Raw genomic sequence first — 19,436 nt, forward strand, 5'->3', positions numbered from 1 at the left:
CTACTGCATGACGTTTTTTGCAGCGTGCATGAGTTTTAGTGACCTTGTCATTTAAAAATTTAAATACAAGGAGTAAAACTATAAAACCCAAAGCTTTCCCATAATTCAAAGGTTACGTGACAAAAAGGTTAGTGCTGACTAGCAGTTTGTGGCCACAAAGTAGCTTTTGAATAAAATGTGACAGAATGACATCTTTATGTGCTGTTCCCACACAGGATGGAAACTCTGCAGTGGGATATATTGTTGTGACCAGGGTGTGGCATTTTGCTGTATGTGACCATTTTGTTGCCCTGTTAGCCATCACCTCAATGTGGAGTTGAACTTCATTAGGAGACACAACAGTAAGGCCACTGCTGGAAGCTACTGCAAGGGGCTTTTGTGTGCCCTAAAATCAAATGATGTTCACTTTGTTTAAAGTTTTTCCTTTTTGTGGTTGTTAATTTTTTAATTGTTAAATATGTTTTATTCAGGTGTAGAGAATTCATATATTCACTGTGTTTAAAAAAAAGTTAACCTGGATCATGTTGTCTTAGTTTAAAAAGCCTTTCACAGTCTCAGTCATATTTTGAGTTATTTATGTATTTGCTTCATAGTTTGCAGAGACCTGTTGGTGTCAGGAGAGCTTGAGGATTTGGATTCCCAGATTGTCAGTATATTACAATTGAATTCTTAATGCTAACTTTAGCACCTTTTATTTATTGTTTCTTTTGGTTATTTTTGCTGGTATAAAAAAAAGTTGAAAAAAGCCTTTTAGTTAAATCATGCCACCTACATGCCTATACTGTTAACCCTACTGGTTTGGAAAAAAAGAGAGTATGGTGTTCTTGTGCATAGAAGTTTACAGTAGCCCCAAGACAAGGACAGAAGGGGTATGTTTGGGATTGGTTTTCTTCCCTCTTTTTTTTTTTTGTTCTGGGTTTTGTTTTTTTTAATGTAAAGTTAGATTATAAAACCAAAAGTGCACACAGCTTCTGATGAAAATTTAAACTAGGCTTATATCATAATGGTGTCTCTCCAGATCTTTCTCACCTCCCCCCCCTTCTTTCTCTGTATGCTTCCATCTCTGCAGCATTGCTAGCGTTTTAGAGTAAATTTACAGACTTGAACACCAGATGGTGTTCTCAGCAGAACTGTGACATGTATGCTAATCCAAAATAACAGCAGCAAAAAGAAGCAACCCCACAGACTGAAGTTTAAGTTCCATTTTCCATTCCTTTTTTTTTTAATCCTCAAATCCTGATTGTTTCCACATAGAGCAGTACTAGTTTTGTTTTCTTTTAGTCTCTGCAACAGAAAATGTTTCAAGGGAAACTTTACATGAGGCCTCTGGTTATCCTGAGAGTTACCCCCAGTAGGGACTTTTTTTATTGATTGTTGAGGATTTTCAAAAAATTTTCAAGCTGTAGTCTTTTCAAACACATCTTCTGCACATTACAGTAAGACACACGGTTCAATAAAGCATTTTCAAGACTGTTGTTCAGTTTATTTTCTTTGGTTTTGATGTATTATCCAGACAGTTTCATTCCAGAGATTTCTGCAAGTTGTCTTTAATTTTGTCTTAATTCCAACTGTATATAAAAGCAGTTCATGCAGAAATCCTGGGTGATTTACATAAACCTGTTGTAAAACCCCATGCTTTGGCAGTTGATGAAGTATGTAATCCTAAACTCACAGGTAGGTGAATTCAAGTTTCCCTAGAACAAGATACATTTAAAATAGCTCTCTTCAGTGTGCTACTTTGAATTGGTCTATGGCTGGTCTCTAGAGGACCCTTGCATGACTTCCACACTCCACTCCACTTGCTTTGAAGAGAATGCAAACCAGTATTATGCATGTTTATTTAGAGACTGAATACATGCTGACTTGGATTCAAAGGTATTCTTGGGTACCACATTAACTCTTACCAATCTTCAGTTGTTTGGGGATTTTTAAGGTTTAGAAATAATATGAAATGGCTACCAGGAAGGTGTTTATTGTAGTAGTCTGCTAGTTCCTGTTTTCAGGGAAGTGTTTTTCCTTCACAGAGTAAGCTTTGTCAGGACACTATTTTTGGGGTATTTTCACACCATTTGTTTTTATTTTCAAGTTGCTCTGGGCTACAGTGAAAATAGCCATTGGGAAGTTTGCAGGAGAATCCTGCAGGGTGTTATTGCCTTGTCCCTGTGGGGGGACAAAAACTGTCACCAAACCAGCCCCTGGAGCCACACACCACCACAAACACCACCCTTTCAGAAAAGGGAGCCTGAGTACTTGCCAGATTCTTGGGAGCGGAGTAAAAGCTGTGTCAGACACCAGTGGGTGTTGGTGAACTCGTGGTGCAGCTGGTGGGAGCCCTTGCAGAGGTTCTGATGCTGGATGTGGGCTCCTGTGGTGTGCTGGGCTGGGGCAGGTGCTGGGTGTTGTGCCTGTGTGCTGTTCTGGCACAGGGCATCCCCCCTATTGCCGATGGTGCACCCGAGGCTCCCTCATCTTGTACTGCACAGAGTGTGCCAGCTTTCCCCCTGGAGTCAGTCTTCAGCTAGTGAGGACCTGCCAAAGAGCCATTTGGGGCAGGGGGCAGGCAGCAGGGCATGTATTCATTGCCACTGTTTTGTAGCAGCTGAAGGGATATGTAGACTTCTTTGAAGGTGTTGGGGAACAAGTCCAGCTAGACTGTCCCTGGAAAACTTGCTTGAAATTGCACTAGTTCTGTTTGTAACTTTTAATCTGCTTTAATTAGGGGTCTGTTCAGGTCTGTGCCAAAGACAGACATGAGGTGCTGTGATGAGCAATGAAAAATGCATCTTAACTTCCGTCTGCCTCAGATTTTTACTTGCAGTTGTTGTGACCACCTTCCATCAATTCCCTGGGATGTTTAGGGGGTGAGGGGTGGCTCCATTTGGGGATTTTTTTTTCCTCTTCCCCTGCCCTTACAAACCCTTCCTGAGGTAAGACCTTCCTTCTTGGGGTGGAGTTGTGTACCCAGGTAGCTTGTGGACATTGTAGCTTGGTCCAGAAACCAAACATCTAGATCTATGCACATTTTGAGATGCTTGTCTGTTGGGAAGGAGTAAAGGGAATTCTCTGTTACCAGCCAGAAGACCCAGGAGACAGAGATGCTCCACTGTCTCTTGGGACTCAGATGACCTGAAACAGGAAAGCAGTGAATACATTTGGTATATGAAGACTTGTCCAGTTACATCACTTCTTAATCATCTTCCTTCTTCCCTGACATACCTGACCTTCACTTCTGGATCTGCCTGCTTTGCCAAATAAGAAGTTGGATGCCTTGCTGTTTTGAGGCCCTTTTACTCTTTTAGGTCCTGAGGAAAAAACCACTACATATGTGTGCCTAGTGCTGGTGCAAACTCCCCTACACTGTGCTGTTGTCCTGTGCTGAAGGGCTGAGTGACATTATCCTCCCTGGCCACCCTGCAGTCCCTGAAGCCAGTCTGGGCTCTGCTTTGTTGCACAGAGGATTTTGAGATAGGCCTGTGTGCACAAAGATTTATTTGTAGATATTTATGTGCACTGCACTGTGCTCAAAGGTTTTTGGGGGGGGCAGGGGGGAAATGGGAACTGTGCAGCTTCTAGCTTGTGCTTCTGCCACGTGTCCTTTTAACACAGCAGTGGCTGTTGCCTTCTGCAAGAACACCTAATACAGCACAAGGATAGACACATAGGCTGTAGTGGTAAAAGCAGACAGGGGGGCAGGTAAAAGCAGCTGTGTGGGGGTGTAGGAGAGGTACCACTGGAACACAACCTGCAGTACTGCATCCTCCCTGTTAGGCCAGCAACTGGAGGGATAGGGTGAGGGGTGGGCCACAGTTCCTCCCCCGCCTCTCCGTGGGGCAAAAGGAAGGGAGTAAACCGTATAGGGAGGTGACCATGGCCTTGTGGGAGTTGATGTGGAAGAGTCTGAGGGACAGGGAAGGGAGGCAGGAACAAGAGATGCTGTTGTGGGTCAGCGTGCTGGGGTGGGTGGCTCTGGGAAGGAAAAAAAGCACAGCAAAAGGAAGAAGCACTTGGCAGTCGGGAAATGACAGGACAGCTGAGGGGATGATGGTCAGAGGCAGGAGATACTGAAGTAATAATGACCAAGATGAAGAAGAGCAACTGGGCGGATGACCAGAGTGCACCACTATCAGCTAGTGGTGAGGCTCTGGCAGCTCCCTGTCTGCACCCTACACTGCCCATGACTGAGGAGAGAGCTGGCCGCCCCCTCTGGGGCTCTACTGCCCTTCTCCCCAGCTGGCATACACCTCACCTCACCCCAGCCCAGCATCCCAGGGCTCTCCCATCACTGCCGCAGCCATGCTGCAGCCAGGGGATGCGGGCAGGGGATCCTCTTCCTTCCACAGCGCAGCCCCCGAGAGGCTGCAGCAGGGTCTTGGCGCATCCCTCTCAGACACAGCACCTTGCATGACACACATGGGCTTAGTCAGTCTTGCTGGCTGTTGCCTTCCCTTTCGGAACTTGCAGGGTTTACCCATGTCTGACACCACCTCCTCCTCCCACCCTGGATGGCAAAGCTGCTTACCAATGCAGAAAGGAAGGACAACTGTTTCTGTCCATATTAGAAGTGGTTTCCCGCCCTCCCCTTCCTTTAGCTGCCTCCATAGCTAAACTTCCATCATCAAGAGAAAATTGTACTACTTCTGCCGTTTAGCCTTGGCCCTTTGAGAGGCAAACCAGGTCAGGCAATCCTTGCTGTGATGGGGCAGCCAGATCGGATGCTTTCCAGCAGAAGTCAGGAGGCTTATGGTTTCTGGTGGACTCCTGCTGCTGTCTGCCTGCTTTTCACCCTCCTTTCCACAGACCCAGGAAATGCATTTCCAAGATGCCATTTGTATTATCTAGGAATCAGACCAGCTGACACCAAAGCAGCCCAGGTGCAGCTGTACTTTATAAAAAGTCCAATTTTTCTTCCCAGGTGTTCTAGAGTGACTGATTCTAAGTGCATTTAAAGGCAAAGTTTTTATTACCCATATTATTCCTACTCCACTGAGTTCCCTGTTAATCACCAGCTGGCTGCAAAAGCCCCCACCAGCTACCATCACCTCATACAGGGGAACAGTGCTTCAGGCTCAACCCAGTAACTTCAACATGAACTGTACCTTGGCCTCAATTTATAACCAAGTATCAAATAAAGAAAAAACAAGCATTTACATTTTATATAAGCATTTATTTACAACTTGTTTAACAACTGTACACTATTCTGTCACCTTGGAAGCATTAGTGTATTTGACTGGGAAAAAATATTAAACCTTTTGATTCCAATGATCATTACTGAGTATTTTTTTTTTTTTCTATATACAGGTATGTATATTAATACTGCTACCATGACAATCTGGTAGTTACACAATTCATAGATGAACTGAAATGGGAAATTAATGTTTTGACACTCTAGGAATCCATTCTTTTACAGAAAATATATCACTGGCAACTTCACAAACAGTTACTTTGATAACTGGTCAACACTTAGTTCAGGACTGTCAAACAAGCTGCTATAAAAAAGTAAAAGTTTCCTACGCAGCACAAACGAAGTTAGTGTATCAGCGACATGCTGGAGATCACCTCTGAATTTTGAGCTCGCAATCACTTCATGACAGAGATGGTAGGCTTATCTAACTAAAGTAGCCAGCTCACTTGCTGAAAGTTACTGGCTACACCTGACATCTTTCTGTTGCATTAGTGAACTCAAACAATTTTTGTCAAGCTAAACACACATACATACAAAGGTCTTCAGGCTCAAGAACAAATGATACTTCGTCTCTAATTTGCACAGACCACTTGGAGAAATGAGGTACTGCTCGGCTTTACCTTGGGACACCTGTGCAGGCAGGTGCATGAAAACACAGCCATCCCCTCCTGCCCTGCACAGAGCCCCTGAGTTCAGGGATCCTACACCCAGCCTGGCTTGGGGCAGAGTGTGGTCCCAGCCGGAGCAGCACTTGCAAATGAGAAACAAACCATGCCTTTAACACCCAACAAAAAGAAGTTTTTCTAGTAACGCTTGCCCTGACACGTTAACAAGGGACCTGGAAAGACACAAATCCTTTAGCTCTCTGCTGGACTCAGTCTGATGAAAGTGCTGCTGCCTCTGCTGCAGGAATACCTGACTTGTCACCACCAAATCCCAGATCCTGCCTGCAGGTCACATCAGACTTCACTGTCCCAGGTCCTGGTGGACCAGGAAAGACATATCCCCCATCCAGGAATCTTTCCAGACCACTGTCAGCCAGAGCACCTGGCAGCCACAGGCTCCCTCATCTGGTATGGTATCCAGAAGGGAACACGCCACACACTTCTCACTGGGATCTTAATGCCTATCCTTCCCTCTCCCGCAAAGTCTGCTTGAAGCCCATTCCTACCTGCCCTTCCCTTCACCAGGTAACACAGACCCCCTGTGGAAACAGAGGTGGGGACATGATCTGTCTTCTCTCCAAGTCATTCTGGACAATGCCACTGGCACAGCGGGTGTCAGGATCCCTTAGGACTGACCACACGCAGGCAGCTCAGTGCGCGAGAAGCAGCTCTGTCCAGAGCCCCACTTGATGGGCCACGGACGAGGCACACACTGTGTTTTGTGACCAGAAGTGACTGCAGAGACTAGTGGACACATCATTTCTCCAGTATGGGAGTGCTCACATGGAAAATGGGTCTGGTGGTTATGCTACCGCCTCAGTAAGCAAAACCATTCTTGGAGTAAGCAGAGGACATATGTGTTTATATTTTTGCAGGATTAAGATGCAAGTGAGCAAGAATGGGGTTTGTCTAGAACTGGGCTTAAAACCAAGCCACTTAGAGTACTCATCATTCAGACTCTCTCCAGATTTTCCAGCTAGTCCTATGGCTTAAAAGCCCCCATCCCCATTTGTTACATACTAACTCCTATATAATAAACCTCTTAACTACAGCACTCCCTCAACTTCTGAATCTTACCAGTACTGGATGTCCAATACAAAACAAAGATACAGTAGTACAAATGTGCAGATATTTAAGAATATTAAATAAGCAGCTTTTTAAATTAATATAGGCAGTACAAAGCATTTGAGTTACACTGTCTATATATGGCAAATCTTATAGCTAAACTTCACAATACAAAGAAACAGCCAAGCTAGTGCAATTGGAAATTAAATAGCTAAGACTGTGATAAGGAGAAAAAAGAAAAAAATGGTACAGATAGAAGATAAACGACCCAAATTATAAACTGGCAAGGACAGTCTGGATAATACTGAAAGTGTAGACGGCTTTCATACTTATGTCCATTCATGTTCTTTCCTCAGATTGTTTTAACAATTGTACACAGATTGAAAAAAAGTTTCTGAAAGAAACCGACAACACAGCTAAAATGTAGAGAGAAAAATACAACAGCCACAAACTACTGTGTATATACATAGTAAGGAAGCAGGCAGTGTCTGTGAACAAAATACCGCCCGGTAGTTTGCCTGGCTCGGAGATAATCAGATGAACCTTGCCTGGTTTTCTAAGGAAGATGGGATGGCCAAGCGGCAATTCATTAGTCATTTCTCCTGGTAAAACATCTCCTTCGCTTTAATTATTTAAACATTCAAAGTGGATCCTTTAAGGGTGCAGGTGCTTTGAAATTTTAACAGTGGCCAAAAGGCATTTTTAGGAACTCATTAAGACTAGATTTTTATAGTTCAGTATATGAAAATGTTGCAGGAAGTCTGTGTGTTAATACTGTTAATCAGAATTAAATAAAGTGGACAAGCAGAAGTAAAATGAAGAGCTGACAGTGCTCTGTCACTTTGCAGAACGCCTCTTGTTGAGTTCTGAACACTGGATTTCCTCTCTTCTAGCCTCATAGGAGACTTTTTGTGAAGAGAAGGAGTAAATGGAAGCGGGAAATGGGAAAGCCACTCCCCAGGATGGTAAGCTTCTCTGCAAGTAGATCTCCCTTTGAAATCAGATGGCCATGAGTCTTAAATGTAGAACTGGTTAAGTTTTGGTTATGCAGTCTGGACAGAAAAGCAAGTCATGCACTGAACAGTCCCTGTTATAATAATGCTGTAGGTCATGCAACCACATCACTGCAAATAAAAGAATAAAGAAGAAAGTTAAAAAGCAGATAACATATTACTGTTTAAAAAAAACAGAGAACAGAACAGGTATTTTTTAGAGCAGTTTAGTAAGGCCGCCTCTACTGAAAGTTGTGCAAATTCATGGGGAAAACATCTTTGCCAGAGCCACTCTTCAAATTAACAGGAAAGTTACACACCAATAATTGGAAAGAGCAATAAACCAGCCTTGAACAGTATCTAAATTTAGACATAATTCAGACAAATTTAAACACTTCTGAGTAAAGTCCTTCAGGGCACCATTCTCAACTAACACAGCTATGGAAATTAAGTTTACAGAGCAAGGAAGAAGTCTCAGGCATTCCTGCTGTCTGTGAGTACAGCAGTTAAAAAACTAAAGCAATATAAAGTGAAAGATGCCTGTCCAATACTGCATGTGATTATATACTACAAGACAAGCAGGGTCATAATGACTCTGTCTGACCCTTCAAGCTCTGAGCACCACAGAAGACTTGAAGCATTTATGTTTCATCAAAGCTCATCCTGTGCGTGAGGCTGCAACAGCCACACTACACTGGCAAGTTCTATTCATTGCATGCAAATACAGGTTTGAATCGCAAGAAAATATTATGTATTCCTGTTAAAATAAGCTGAGTAGGAGCCACTGAGCAGTCCAAAGAGCACGTCACAATGCTGTGGAAGTCAATCTAAGTTTGGAAGAGAATTGGAGAGGTTGGCATATTTCTCCATCCTTGCTGATGCACCCTCTTTCTTGGCCACTGTAAGTGGATAGGTGGAATACTTTACTAACACAGCTATGGTGTTTTCAGCTTCCCCAAGTAACACAAACACCCCTATGCAGCATGGCACAACACTAACAGCTAGTTCTCATTTTCGCATTGCACTCACTGTGACGTTACAAAGAACAAAATAGCTTCACCAGACAGAAATCAAAGCATGCAAACTGTTTCTCTCCCCATTTCCTTCTCCTTAGTATTGCACTGGTCAAAAATGATTCTAAGAACAGTTCTTATGACAGGAAAATCCAGGTTAAATAGATAAGGAAGAATATTTCTAACTAAACTCAAGGACTTATTGCAAAAAAAATTGCCTTCCGCTACAAGTCTTGCAGCTTACGTATCCCTCTTTTTCCTCCTTCTCATTCACCAACGCAGAACGTTAACCATAGTTGAAAAACAAATAGAAACACAGACACATAAATCAAATGGAATAAAAATTCAAAAAAATTAACACATTCAATACATTCAAAGCAGACCTCGAGAGTGTATTTTGAGTAATCATTGTCTGTTAAGCTTGCTTGGCACTGCTTGGGTGCATAAAGTTACAGAGTTCAGGATTAATAATATGAAGATTACTGTAGTTAAATTAGTAAAATTATTACTGCATTTACTGTAATAAAGGATTACCGTAGTAAAAAATTAAAAGTTCAAGCTACATAAGCATGTATATATTCTATTGTGCATATATGAATATAGCCTATTCCTTTAGCCTCACCTGGCTAATACTTAGTTCAACTTATTATTTAGTAGCACTTCAAGTGTCCTGTTGCACATAAACAGAAATGACATTGTAGGTTTCTCTTTGAGTCAATAGTACTTTTGAGAGATCTTGTAAACTCAGGACAGTATATGCTCCTTCAAGGATATAATAAATTGGACCTGCTCAAGCGGGTCCAGAGGAGGGCCACGAAGATGATCAGGGGCTGCAGCACCTCCCCAGTGAGGGCAGGCTGAAAGAGTTGAGGTTGTTCAGCCTGGAGAAGTCTCCGGGGAGACCTTATTGTGGCCTTTCAGTACTTAAAATGGGCTACAGGAAAGATGGGGAGGGACTCTTTAACAAGGAGTGTAGTGATAGAACAAGGGGTAATAGTTTTAAACCCAAAGGGGGTAGATCTAGATTAGATATTAGGAAAAAATTCTTTACTGTGAGGGTGGTGAGGCACTGGAACAGGTTACCCAGAGAAGCTGTGGATGCCCCAACCCCAGAAGTGTTCAGGGCCAGGTTGGATGGGGCTTTGAGCAACCTGGTCTAGTGGAAGGTGTCCCTGCCCATGGCAGGGGGATTGGAACTAGATGATCTTTAAGGTCCCTTCCAATCCAAACCATTCTATGATTCTATGAAATCCATCTGACAGTGCCCTTTCCTGACTAGAAATTCTAATCTTGATCTAAAAAAACCTGTCTGTCAATTTCTCTTGGAGAACTCAAAATTAACCAATATATTTTGAAGCTACCTGTTGAGGCAGCAACATTTCAGAAGACAACAGAGATGTGAGATGTGAGGGTAAATTCACTCAGCATAACCTGTCATTACTTCTGCAGGATCTTCAAAAAGAGACAGTTTATGCAACAGATGATATGTCTATAGAGGAGTGACTTTCTCTTACTTCCTTACCTTGCCAGTCCAAAATATTCCAGCTGTAAGTAGAAGGCTTGTTGCCAGCCTGGGGCATTATTTCTTAGTAAGGCATTTCCCTTCAATATTCAGCGCCCAATCTCACTAGCTGTACTTCATTACAAGTGGTTATCCATCCCTTAAAATCTTAACTTCTCACTGTCCTCTTCTGGTTTTTTGAACACACAGAAGTGACTGGGACAACTCCAGCACATCGAAGCCACAAAAAGGATGGCAGCCTTTTTCACTAACCTAGCCAGCTTGGAGGTACTTACCAACACAAGAACTTTTAATTCAAAGCACTGCTCACAAAAGTTAAATCTGATATTAAAAAACCAACCACAAAACCCAGCCACTCATCCTCTCTGAGCAGCTACTTTTTTCCTGTTCAGTCTATGTTTGGTCCCAAGATGGACCAGGCTTTCCGTAGTCAACAATCTTCTGTCTGTAAGCAGTACTTTGTAACGCAATCACCAAAGCTATCAGAACAATGCAGTCTGCTCACTTTCAAGTCTAACACTCGACACTCTTCCCAAATAATTCTACCAAGCTTCAGCTTTGAAGTAACTGCCTCCAGATTTCTCTTCCTGCAGACTTCCTAACTTCATTACTTACTGGCTTCTTACCGCTGAAGTTTGTATTTCTTTCTGTATCTATTCTTTCTATGTCTTCCTCCATGGTATTTTCTTTAGATTTCTTAAAGGAGCCTTTCAACACAGCATCTTTCAGAGCTGTATTAACACCACTTTGCATTTTTGTAACTCTTACAACCAGAGAATACAAAGCAGACTAAAAATTATAAGAATAGTGACTTTGTAATGTCATGCTTATAACTATTCCAAGATTTTACTGATACCGCTGAATAAAAGCTTTAAAATCTCTCTCGAAACCACTGATACATCCAGAAAATAGGTTTACTCTCCTGCTTACTAATCTTTGGTGACTGAGAACTATAATAGCTGCTTTACAAAATCTTAAAATACATAATGAATATTATATTCAAATCCAAATCAAAAGTCTGATGGTCTCACTACAGCTATTTTATAACTCCATAAATATTACACCATTTAGGAATTTCTCTTAAAATTCTGCTCGTTTTCACAACCATGCTAACAACACAAGCATGCTAACAAGCTAACAGTTGGCCTTTATGTTAATTTTCTCTTCTCTTAAAGTTAGGGATAACCATTAGGGATTCAAGTTCCATTTGCAGAATAAGCTATCCTATGCCTGTGGAAATACTTGCTTTTACAGTATTTCAGATTTGTGCCACGCTACAGTAGTTAACAGCTCTCCAAAGTGCTGACAAATAACCACTTTTGTAATGATTAAAATAACCATGTTGCTCTTTCTGAAATGTGATATTCTAACTTCACCTGTTAGTAAAGGACCTCTCTAATGCGAAGCAATGAATAAGGTCACCACCAGACAGGAAAGGCTTCGCAACTGTCCTGGATTTCCCTCTACTAGCAATGCTTTTCATGTTGTATGGATCAATCTCTGAGATCCAAAACAACAAGACAGCAGGAAGAAATTTTTATCTGACAAACGGAACCTGCTTGCACTCTAGAACCAACATGCAGTGCAAATGAGACTGAAGGACATGCAGTTTTCCAAATGACTTTATACACACAGCAAACGCAGCAGAGGAAATTCCTGATATGCCACCAGAGCCAACTAATGCAGATATCTGCTTCAGTACAGTCCTGCACTACCTTGGCAAGTCCTAAAAGCAAAGGTTAGAATCTGGGCCATAGTAAAGTTAACAGCAAAACCAGTCCCTAGCAACTGATAGATGAGAACTTTAATTACTGCAGTTATCATGAGCTCCTACTGATCCACTGACTACAATCTGACACCAGAACAATTTGTCTGGGAAGCTGCCTTGGCTATACTGCCAGGTGTTGCCTAAATGCCCCATGGGGCTATATGGTTTGTCAAGTTTTCTAGAGCTCCTCAACCGACATTCATTCATTACCTAATTCAATGAGCTGACACATTTAAAAAACGAACTTTGTGTCCCAAAATTTCAATGAATCCACAAATGTAAAGCCAAGGCGAAACAGAAGACAAAGCCAGATAAGTCCTCAACATCTCCAAACAGTGCAAGGAAGCTGGCAGCAGAGTCATAATCTCTGGGGGTTCACTGTACCAGATGCAAGAAGTCTAAGGCTGCTGTGGCTGATAATGACAGCTGCTGCCTTATTCACATAGGTAAAGCCTCTGATACTTAATTAACTGCAATTCAAAATTAATTAAAAAAAAAAAAAACAAACCAAAACCCAGCTCCAAAAGCTTAGGTTCTGTTTAATTTTTAAATTAAAACCAAAAAACAAAATGGTGAAAGACATACTGCTCTTCAGATTTTTGTACTTAATAGTTGCTTTCATCTGTCTCCTCCACCTTCAAACTGAAGAAATCACCCCTTGTTTTTACTTACAGCCTGCAGATTCACTGACAAGCTTCTGCTCCTTTTCTGGACTTCCAGAGAAAAGAAAGATCACAGGAGCAAGGCAGTGCAATCAGTCATGCCAGGACATTTTCTTGATTCCTTGTAAGTGACAAGCTGGAGGTATGGTTAGGATCCTACCTAGAAACTGACATCTGCCACAAGCCAATAATATGATTTGGCTTGTGGAGGTGTTCTGAGCACAAGTGAGGTTCGTTACTTGCTCGTACACCAACTTAGGAGATAATGCAAGATTTCACTTCTTTCTCCAGATGCAAAGCACAAAGTCAAAACGCAGTGCTCTTGCCAATACAGAAGGGAGCCGGACTGCTCAGATTTGGGAGGGGACATGTGTCTGGGCTGTGTGCAGTTTGTAAGGTTCAAAACCTCATTAACTGAATTTCTTGCTTACCTGATCTTTACATTTAAATTGTTATAACAATTCTCCTCTTCATTTTAACAGAATGCTAAATGTATCATACTGCTAGTATCAGGTAATACAACTGTTCTAAGGAAGGGCTTCTGAAAAGGTTTCTTTGTAAGTGCTTGATTTCCTGATATCACATTTCAGTCATAATCCAGCTATCAAACTACTCTGTAGGTGACATCCCTGAAGCATGACTACTTAGCTTAGAAGAAAAAACACAACTTGAAAGTATTTCTTGACAGAGTAACCTCTTTTAGCTATTTATTTGCACAATACTGGTGAGGAAAATGCCCGCAAAATTTGCTAAACTAGCTTTGGAGATATTGAAGTTTAACAATACAATATTATTGCAAAACACAGAGTCCACATTCTACCTAAAACATATGTGCAAAAACCCATAAGGAGTCAGTATTACATAGCTGACTGAGTGCAAAAATACCTCCCTCATCAATCCTTGCAAAAAGTCAAAATGTTGGGCAAGAATAAAAATCTCTATAAAATGCGTAAAATTCAGGTACTGTTTTGCTTCGTAAGAACAAGAAAAATTAGCCACATTCAGGACAGTATTCCTCCAAATCACTAACTAGAAGAAAACCAAGTGGTGAAATTAAAATATTTTCCAATTACCAAAGCTACAGAAAATGTCAACACACCAAGACATCCTGGAAGCTGCTAAGTGGATAGTCTTATATACTAGAGAACTGAGCAAAAGCTACTTGCACATGTCAAAATACTGAGGACTTTAAGATTGCGAAATCCTCTTAAGTTTTCTTGTCAGCTTGCACACACCACTTACTATTTAAGATCATCATAAAGCAGTAATAGGAATATTCACTGTTAATTTTTGCATACATAATGAATATAAAATTGCCAGTGCTCCTTACATGAACAGGAAAACACAGAAAACTTGCCAAAGCATTACTGCTATCTCAAGTGACATCAGAACAGGACAAGATTACCATCTGCTTATTTCCAAACAGATAATGAAAAGCATCTTGTACCCATTACATATTTTCTTCATTTTACAATATATAAAGCTGTGTGCTCTAGTTCTTTATTCCCCTTTGCACTGTGGGTGGCACACACAACCTTTAAATCAGATCACCTCAGTTTTCACTGCACTTACAAAATAAATGTTATGATCCAAGTAGTTACGTGTTGCTATCAAGAAAATGAGGAACTTGAACATTCTTTTCTGTAATGTCTGATCAGATGTGCTAACTTAACTCTCCACAGAAGTATATGAACTGGACTGCACACACATCCTTTAAGACCAGAAACTAAGCTTCAGCTCTGAACAATGAAAAATATTTGTTCATTTAACTGTTACCTTCTATTGGCATTGGTTAAAAGCTCTCAGAAAGATTATTCTGGGTAGATCTTCAGCCCAGTGCTCAGGAACGTACTCGAATGAACCCTTCAGCTATTTTATCACTGCCCTGGAGAGCTTTTTCTCTTTAACCTCAATCTGCAGGGTTTTTTTGTAGTGTAGCAGGGCAGGATATAGCACTGGTTTAATAATTACCACTACAATTTTGATGTAAATGGTCTTTGTTGCCCCAGAAAAAGTGTTCCTAAAAGCTTCTTAAAAGTATCTAATGTACTGAGAGAATTCTGTTTTACGGAGGTTTTTTGCTTATATTCTTTTATTACTGAAGATAAGACAGACAGCATTCACTGGTAACTCATCTATACATGTGCTTATTCCCTGAAGTCACACTCTGAGTCCGATCTTTTTCTTAATACCACACTACTTTCATAGCTACATAATAAGCAAGGAAAATAATGAAGCTGAACCCTTCCAATAAAGAAGCTGTTCTTGTGAGAGAGAAAGTTTAATGATGTTCACCACCTGCATTCATCCACACCCAAAGATTAAGAATAGATGTATGCAGCAAATAATAGAAGTAAAACACTGAAGAACAAGGAATTAAATTCCTGATGATTACCATTAGAAGACAGAACAAATGACTTACTGGAACTGGATAGCAACACAGTAGTATATTTCTGTAAGACTGCAGTATATTTTTAGATTTTTATAATCAACAGAAATTGTGGGAAATACCAGGATTTCTACAAGTTTGCAAATTCTCAAAAGACAAATGCTTATTCAATCTTGCCTAACAATTACTATGAGCAACAGTAAAGCACAGATTCAGTATTAGTCTTGCTTTGGTCTTTGATGCTATATAATGATGCTCTATATTCTTGAAGGGAACTATAGAAAACACTTGAGCGTCTTATCTCAAGGGAAATGGAAAGACCAACCAGAACTACAAAGCAGAAGATAAAAGCCAACAACCACCAAGAAACAAAAGAAACCATGAGAGATAAGAAAGTAAACGCTAAAAATGAGGCTTCTAATCAGCGTTTGTTCATCTCCTAACCATCAGAGGCATTTGCCTGTCATCAAACTTTGGAGACAAATGGTAAAACAGATGTTAAAATAATAAAAGCAAGTAGTTTAGTGTGCAGATTGTGTTCAAGTTATTTTATACCTGCACCTAATTAATAGCAACAGGAAATTAAATTATTAGACAAAATTAAGAGATAAAACTTCCCATTAAGGTCCTGCTATTCCTTGCTTTCACAAATAGGCTTTAGCAGTTTGGTAACAGACAAAGCCAGCCACATGAAAGTAAAAACGGAGCTTTAGGTATTCTTGGGTTCTTTCTCTGGCTGATATAAAATGCTGTATCTCAGAAAGAACATCAAATTTTCTCAGAGAAGTGATTTTACTTGCTCCTGTTCGCACATGGCATGTGGTAATGAGTTCTTCAAATTACTAGAATGGATTGCACAGTAAGATCAGTAAAAGATGTCCCACACAAACTGTGGTCATCTTGCTAGGTAACACATATGATTTCTTGTCCCTTTAGTATTCTGTATCTCAGTAAGAGAGAGCAAAACGTGTATCAGACCACTGAGCTTCAGAAATTGTCCTAAACTTCCTCTACATCATTACCTTTCTGCACAAGAAGATACTTTCACTCTCTTACCTAATCTTGCAAGCATAGCCCAGACATGTCATACGTTGAATAAGTAAAGAGAATTTTTAGAAAATCATTTTTTCCCAAATGTGAGGAATAAAAGACAAAACCTATATGCAGTTAATAGACTTCAGCATCTGTTTTCATATTACTGGGGAAAAAAAAAAATCAGAACTGATAACTTTTTTCAGACATACACTGAATGCATTTCTTAGCCTAGATTAAAACAGATGAGGTATTTGAGGATAAAACAGTACCTAAAAGTGTCATTCACCTGTTCCTTACCCTTTAATCTAGGTGTGCTTGTTTTCATTATCCTTTGCTCATTCCACCCAAGCTGTGAATTAACATAGAGCTTCAGATGATTAATAAATGCAAGTATGTCTTTTCTCTAAAGGGATTTATGAAAAAATGTCTTCACTTGGGAGAGCATTAAAATAAGGTAAAAGAATACATTTATAAACCAGACTGCCTGTGCATTAGGTCCAAACAGTCTCTAAATGAAAAATATTTAAAACTGAATCACGACAAAATGTATGTATATGAAACTTTCAACCAATACTCAGATCCTCTGTGCCCATCAACTATTTGACAAAAATGATAAGGAGAGCATAGAATTAGTCAGGGAAAAGGCAGAACTTTGTAGGAACAGAACCTAAATTAATAGTAGGGGCCACCATCCACCCCACTGATCAACATGAAGGTGCTACAATCAGTTACATACAATTAACTAGCTACATGCTAAAAAGGCAGTACAACAAATCACAGCCAGTTTCCAACAAAGTCAGCAACAAACTCACCTGAAGGCACTGGTACCATTAGTAAGGCAACTGATACAATTATACCCTGAATCAATATATTAAAAGCAAGTCTTTTAGTAGGGGATGATAACTGGAATACAATAACATCAACTATATTAACTGGGGCCTTGATCCATTACGTACTGTTCATCCATAATTATAAAATTTTAAAACAAATGTCCTTTTTAAATGGATTATGCAGTAGCATATTAGAGCATTCTAAATATTTCTCAACCTTTTTATAATACATATTAAGCATACACTTGACCAAGAAGAGTGGAACAAACCATTTGAAAACACTCAGTTCTGCCAGCAAAAGAGGTAACACCAGCAGATAAAGAAAAACCTGAAAAAAATCATCCTGCTTCCCTATTAAATGCCAAGAATAAGAGCAAACTTTGCATGTAGGAGTTTAAAAAAAAAATTAATTCTTTTTGCCATTGGTAAGTTTTTTTAGTAGCAAATCTATTTCACAATAATATACTAATTTTGCATTTCTGTACTGAGTTTTCAGCATTTTTTTAAAGCAACAGGTTAGCACATGAAATAAAAAGCCTAATTCCCTTTGAACAAAGACAGTCTTATAAAGCATAGCAACCCTTATAGGTACAAAGGTATCAACTGTGACAAGAAATTTACATTGCTACACAGCCCATATGAGGCTTTTCATAAGAGACCAGGCTTCAAACAAATAAAGACTCTGTTATTATACAGCACTCCTCTAGATGTTTTCAAAACTTTGGCACCTTTAAAAAATGCAGAGAGAAAGAGATGGACTCCAAAAAAATATAAGCAAAAAGCATTACAGAACAATGAGAAACCATAATAAAACCCTTTCATGAACTGTAAAATAATAGCAGTAACAAGAGAGAAAGAGAAAAGGATGCTGGTTGATTTTCCTTGAATGTTGTCACTTGCAACAGAAGTGGCCTGGAACACAGGGCAGTTTTCTTTCTAAGGGCAAGGCTTCTCTACCTTGCTGTTGCTGGCTGGACATGACCAGGGTAAGATCTCCTTGTGCTCGTGGCTTGCCTTTGTCTAGCCAGGAAGGACTGTCCTGAGCCTGTACTAGCCAGTCTATCTTCTGCTGCTTTTTTATGCAGAGTCATTCCCTATGGAAAAAGAGAAACTTCTCAGTGAATACCAACACACAACACTGAACAGCTTTATTCATTTACAGTTTATTAACTCCTTCTTCACCAACACTGACTAAGCTATTTTGAATTTCAAACATATTTTCAAGGATAAAGTTAAGATATTCTTCCTAATTCTTTGTGTGTTCTCTTCCCCCTGCCATCATAGTCTGGTTTTGGAGTAACCATTGAGAGACAGGTCCTCCAGTGTCCCAGATCTGAACATATGCTTCTCTACATGAACACATGGTAACTGGATAAGTCTTTTCAAAAGTGCTTCCTCTCCCCACCCTTGCCCCTCCCCCCCCTTCAGCATGTTGAGCTAGAAGAGTACTTGTCTTCTGAAAATAAATAATTTAAGTGTTGTCATCCCCTGTGAAAATACCAGCTCACATGGCAGGAGCACATCCTGAGAGAAAGTATGTTTTCAGCAGGAGTAAATGCAAGGAGGAAACAAGGGAAGCTGTGATGGGTTGTGTAGCTGTGTATAAAAGCAGAGGCTAATGAGAGAAAGAGGGACAAAGCTATCAATGCTCTTCTTAGAGTTCATGACAGGCTACTAAACCACAGCTCTTAGCTCAGGCTTCTCTTCTGCTTATCAGTGGCACTAATGTCACAAAACTGGTCAAGGACACTAGTCACTTGAAAATGCCTTCAATATTTAAAGGATTCAAGCATTCTGCTTAAGTACCGTTTTTGGCTTACTACTCATGGGCATAACAAGGACGTAGAACAGCAAGAAGAAAACTCTTCCAAGAGAAGACAGAAAGGAGGAATTTGAACTCTGTGATGAAGCAGAATGAAACATGAGTGTTACACATCAGGGATTCTTTCTATCTGAAGAACAGTTCCAATGCAGCCACACTCTGCCAAAGGTAAGTCTTGAACACATTTGACGAAGGTGAAAAAACTCCTGGCATACAGGCCCAGCAAAAGCTGTATGGCCGCCCAGATCACTGGTTTGAATATGGTTTGAATAATTTAAGTGAGGGTCTTGCCCCTGTGCTCACCCTTTGCATGGGGCTAAACTTGCACCCAAGTTGAAGGGGTCGTTTCTCAGAACACTTACTGCAGCAAGTAAGCTGTACTGCTTTTCTTGCGCCCCTTTATTAGAAACAGCTGGAAGACTGAAGACTGGAGAATCAAATAAAGTAAATTTGAGCACTGTATCTCAGTGTAACAAAAGGGCTGGAATTAC

General features: G+C 40.5%; 1 protein-coding gene across 4 annotated transcripts in view; it reads right to left on the bottom strand.

Annotated features, from left to right (window-relative positions):
• Nucleotides 1-5,143: 5,143 nt before the first annotated feature.
• HOOK3 (hook microtubule tethering protein 3) overlaps nucleotides 5,144-19,436 on the bottom strand; it is a 104,530-nt gene continuing 90,237 nt past the window's right edge. For 2 of the 4 annotated variants that reach the window (XM_069776764.1, XM_069776762.1), the window contains 2 exons: nucleotides 18,081-18,217; nucleotides 5,144-8,036 (listed from right to left, as the gene is read on the bottom strand). In XM_069776764.1, coding sequence (XP_069632865.1) covers nucleotides 8,021-8,036; nucleotides 18,081-18,217 — 153 coding nt within the window. In that variant the 3' untranslated portion in view covers nucleotides 5,144-8,020. Of the gene's footprint in view, nucleotides 18,218-19,436 lie in introns of all 4 variants that reach the window. The other 2 variants (XM_069776765.1, XM_069776763.1) reach the window with 2 other exon arrangements.

Source organism: Haliaeetus albicilla, chromosome Z (assembly GCF_947461875.1).
Source record: "Haliaeetus albicilla chromosome Z, bHalAlb1.1, whole genome shotgun sequence".
NCBI lineage: Eukaryota > Metazoa > Chordata > Aves > Accipitriformes > Accipitridae > Haliaeetus > Haliaeetus albicilla.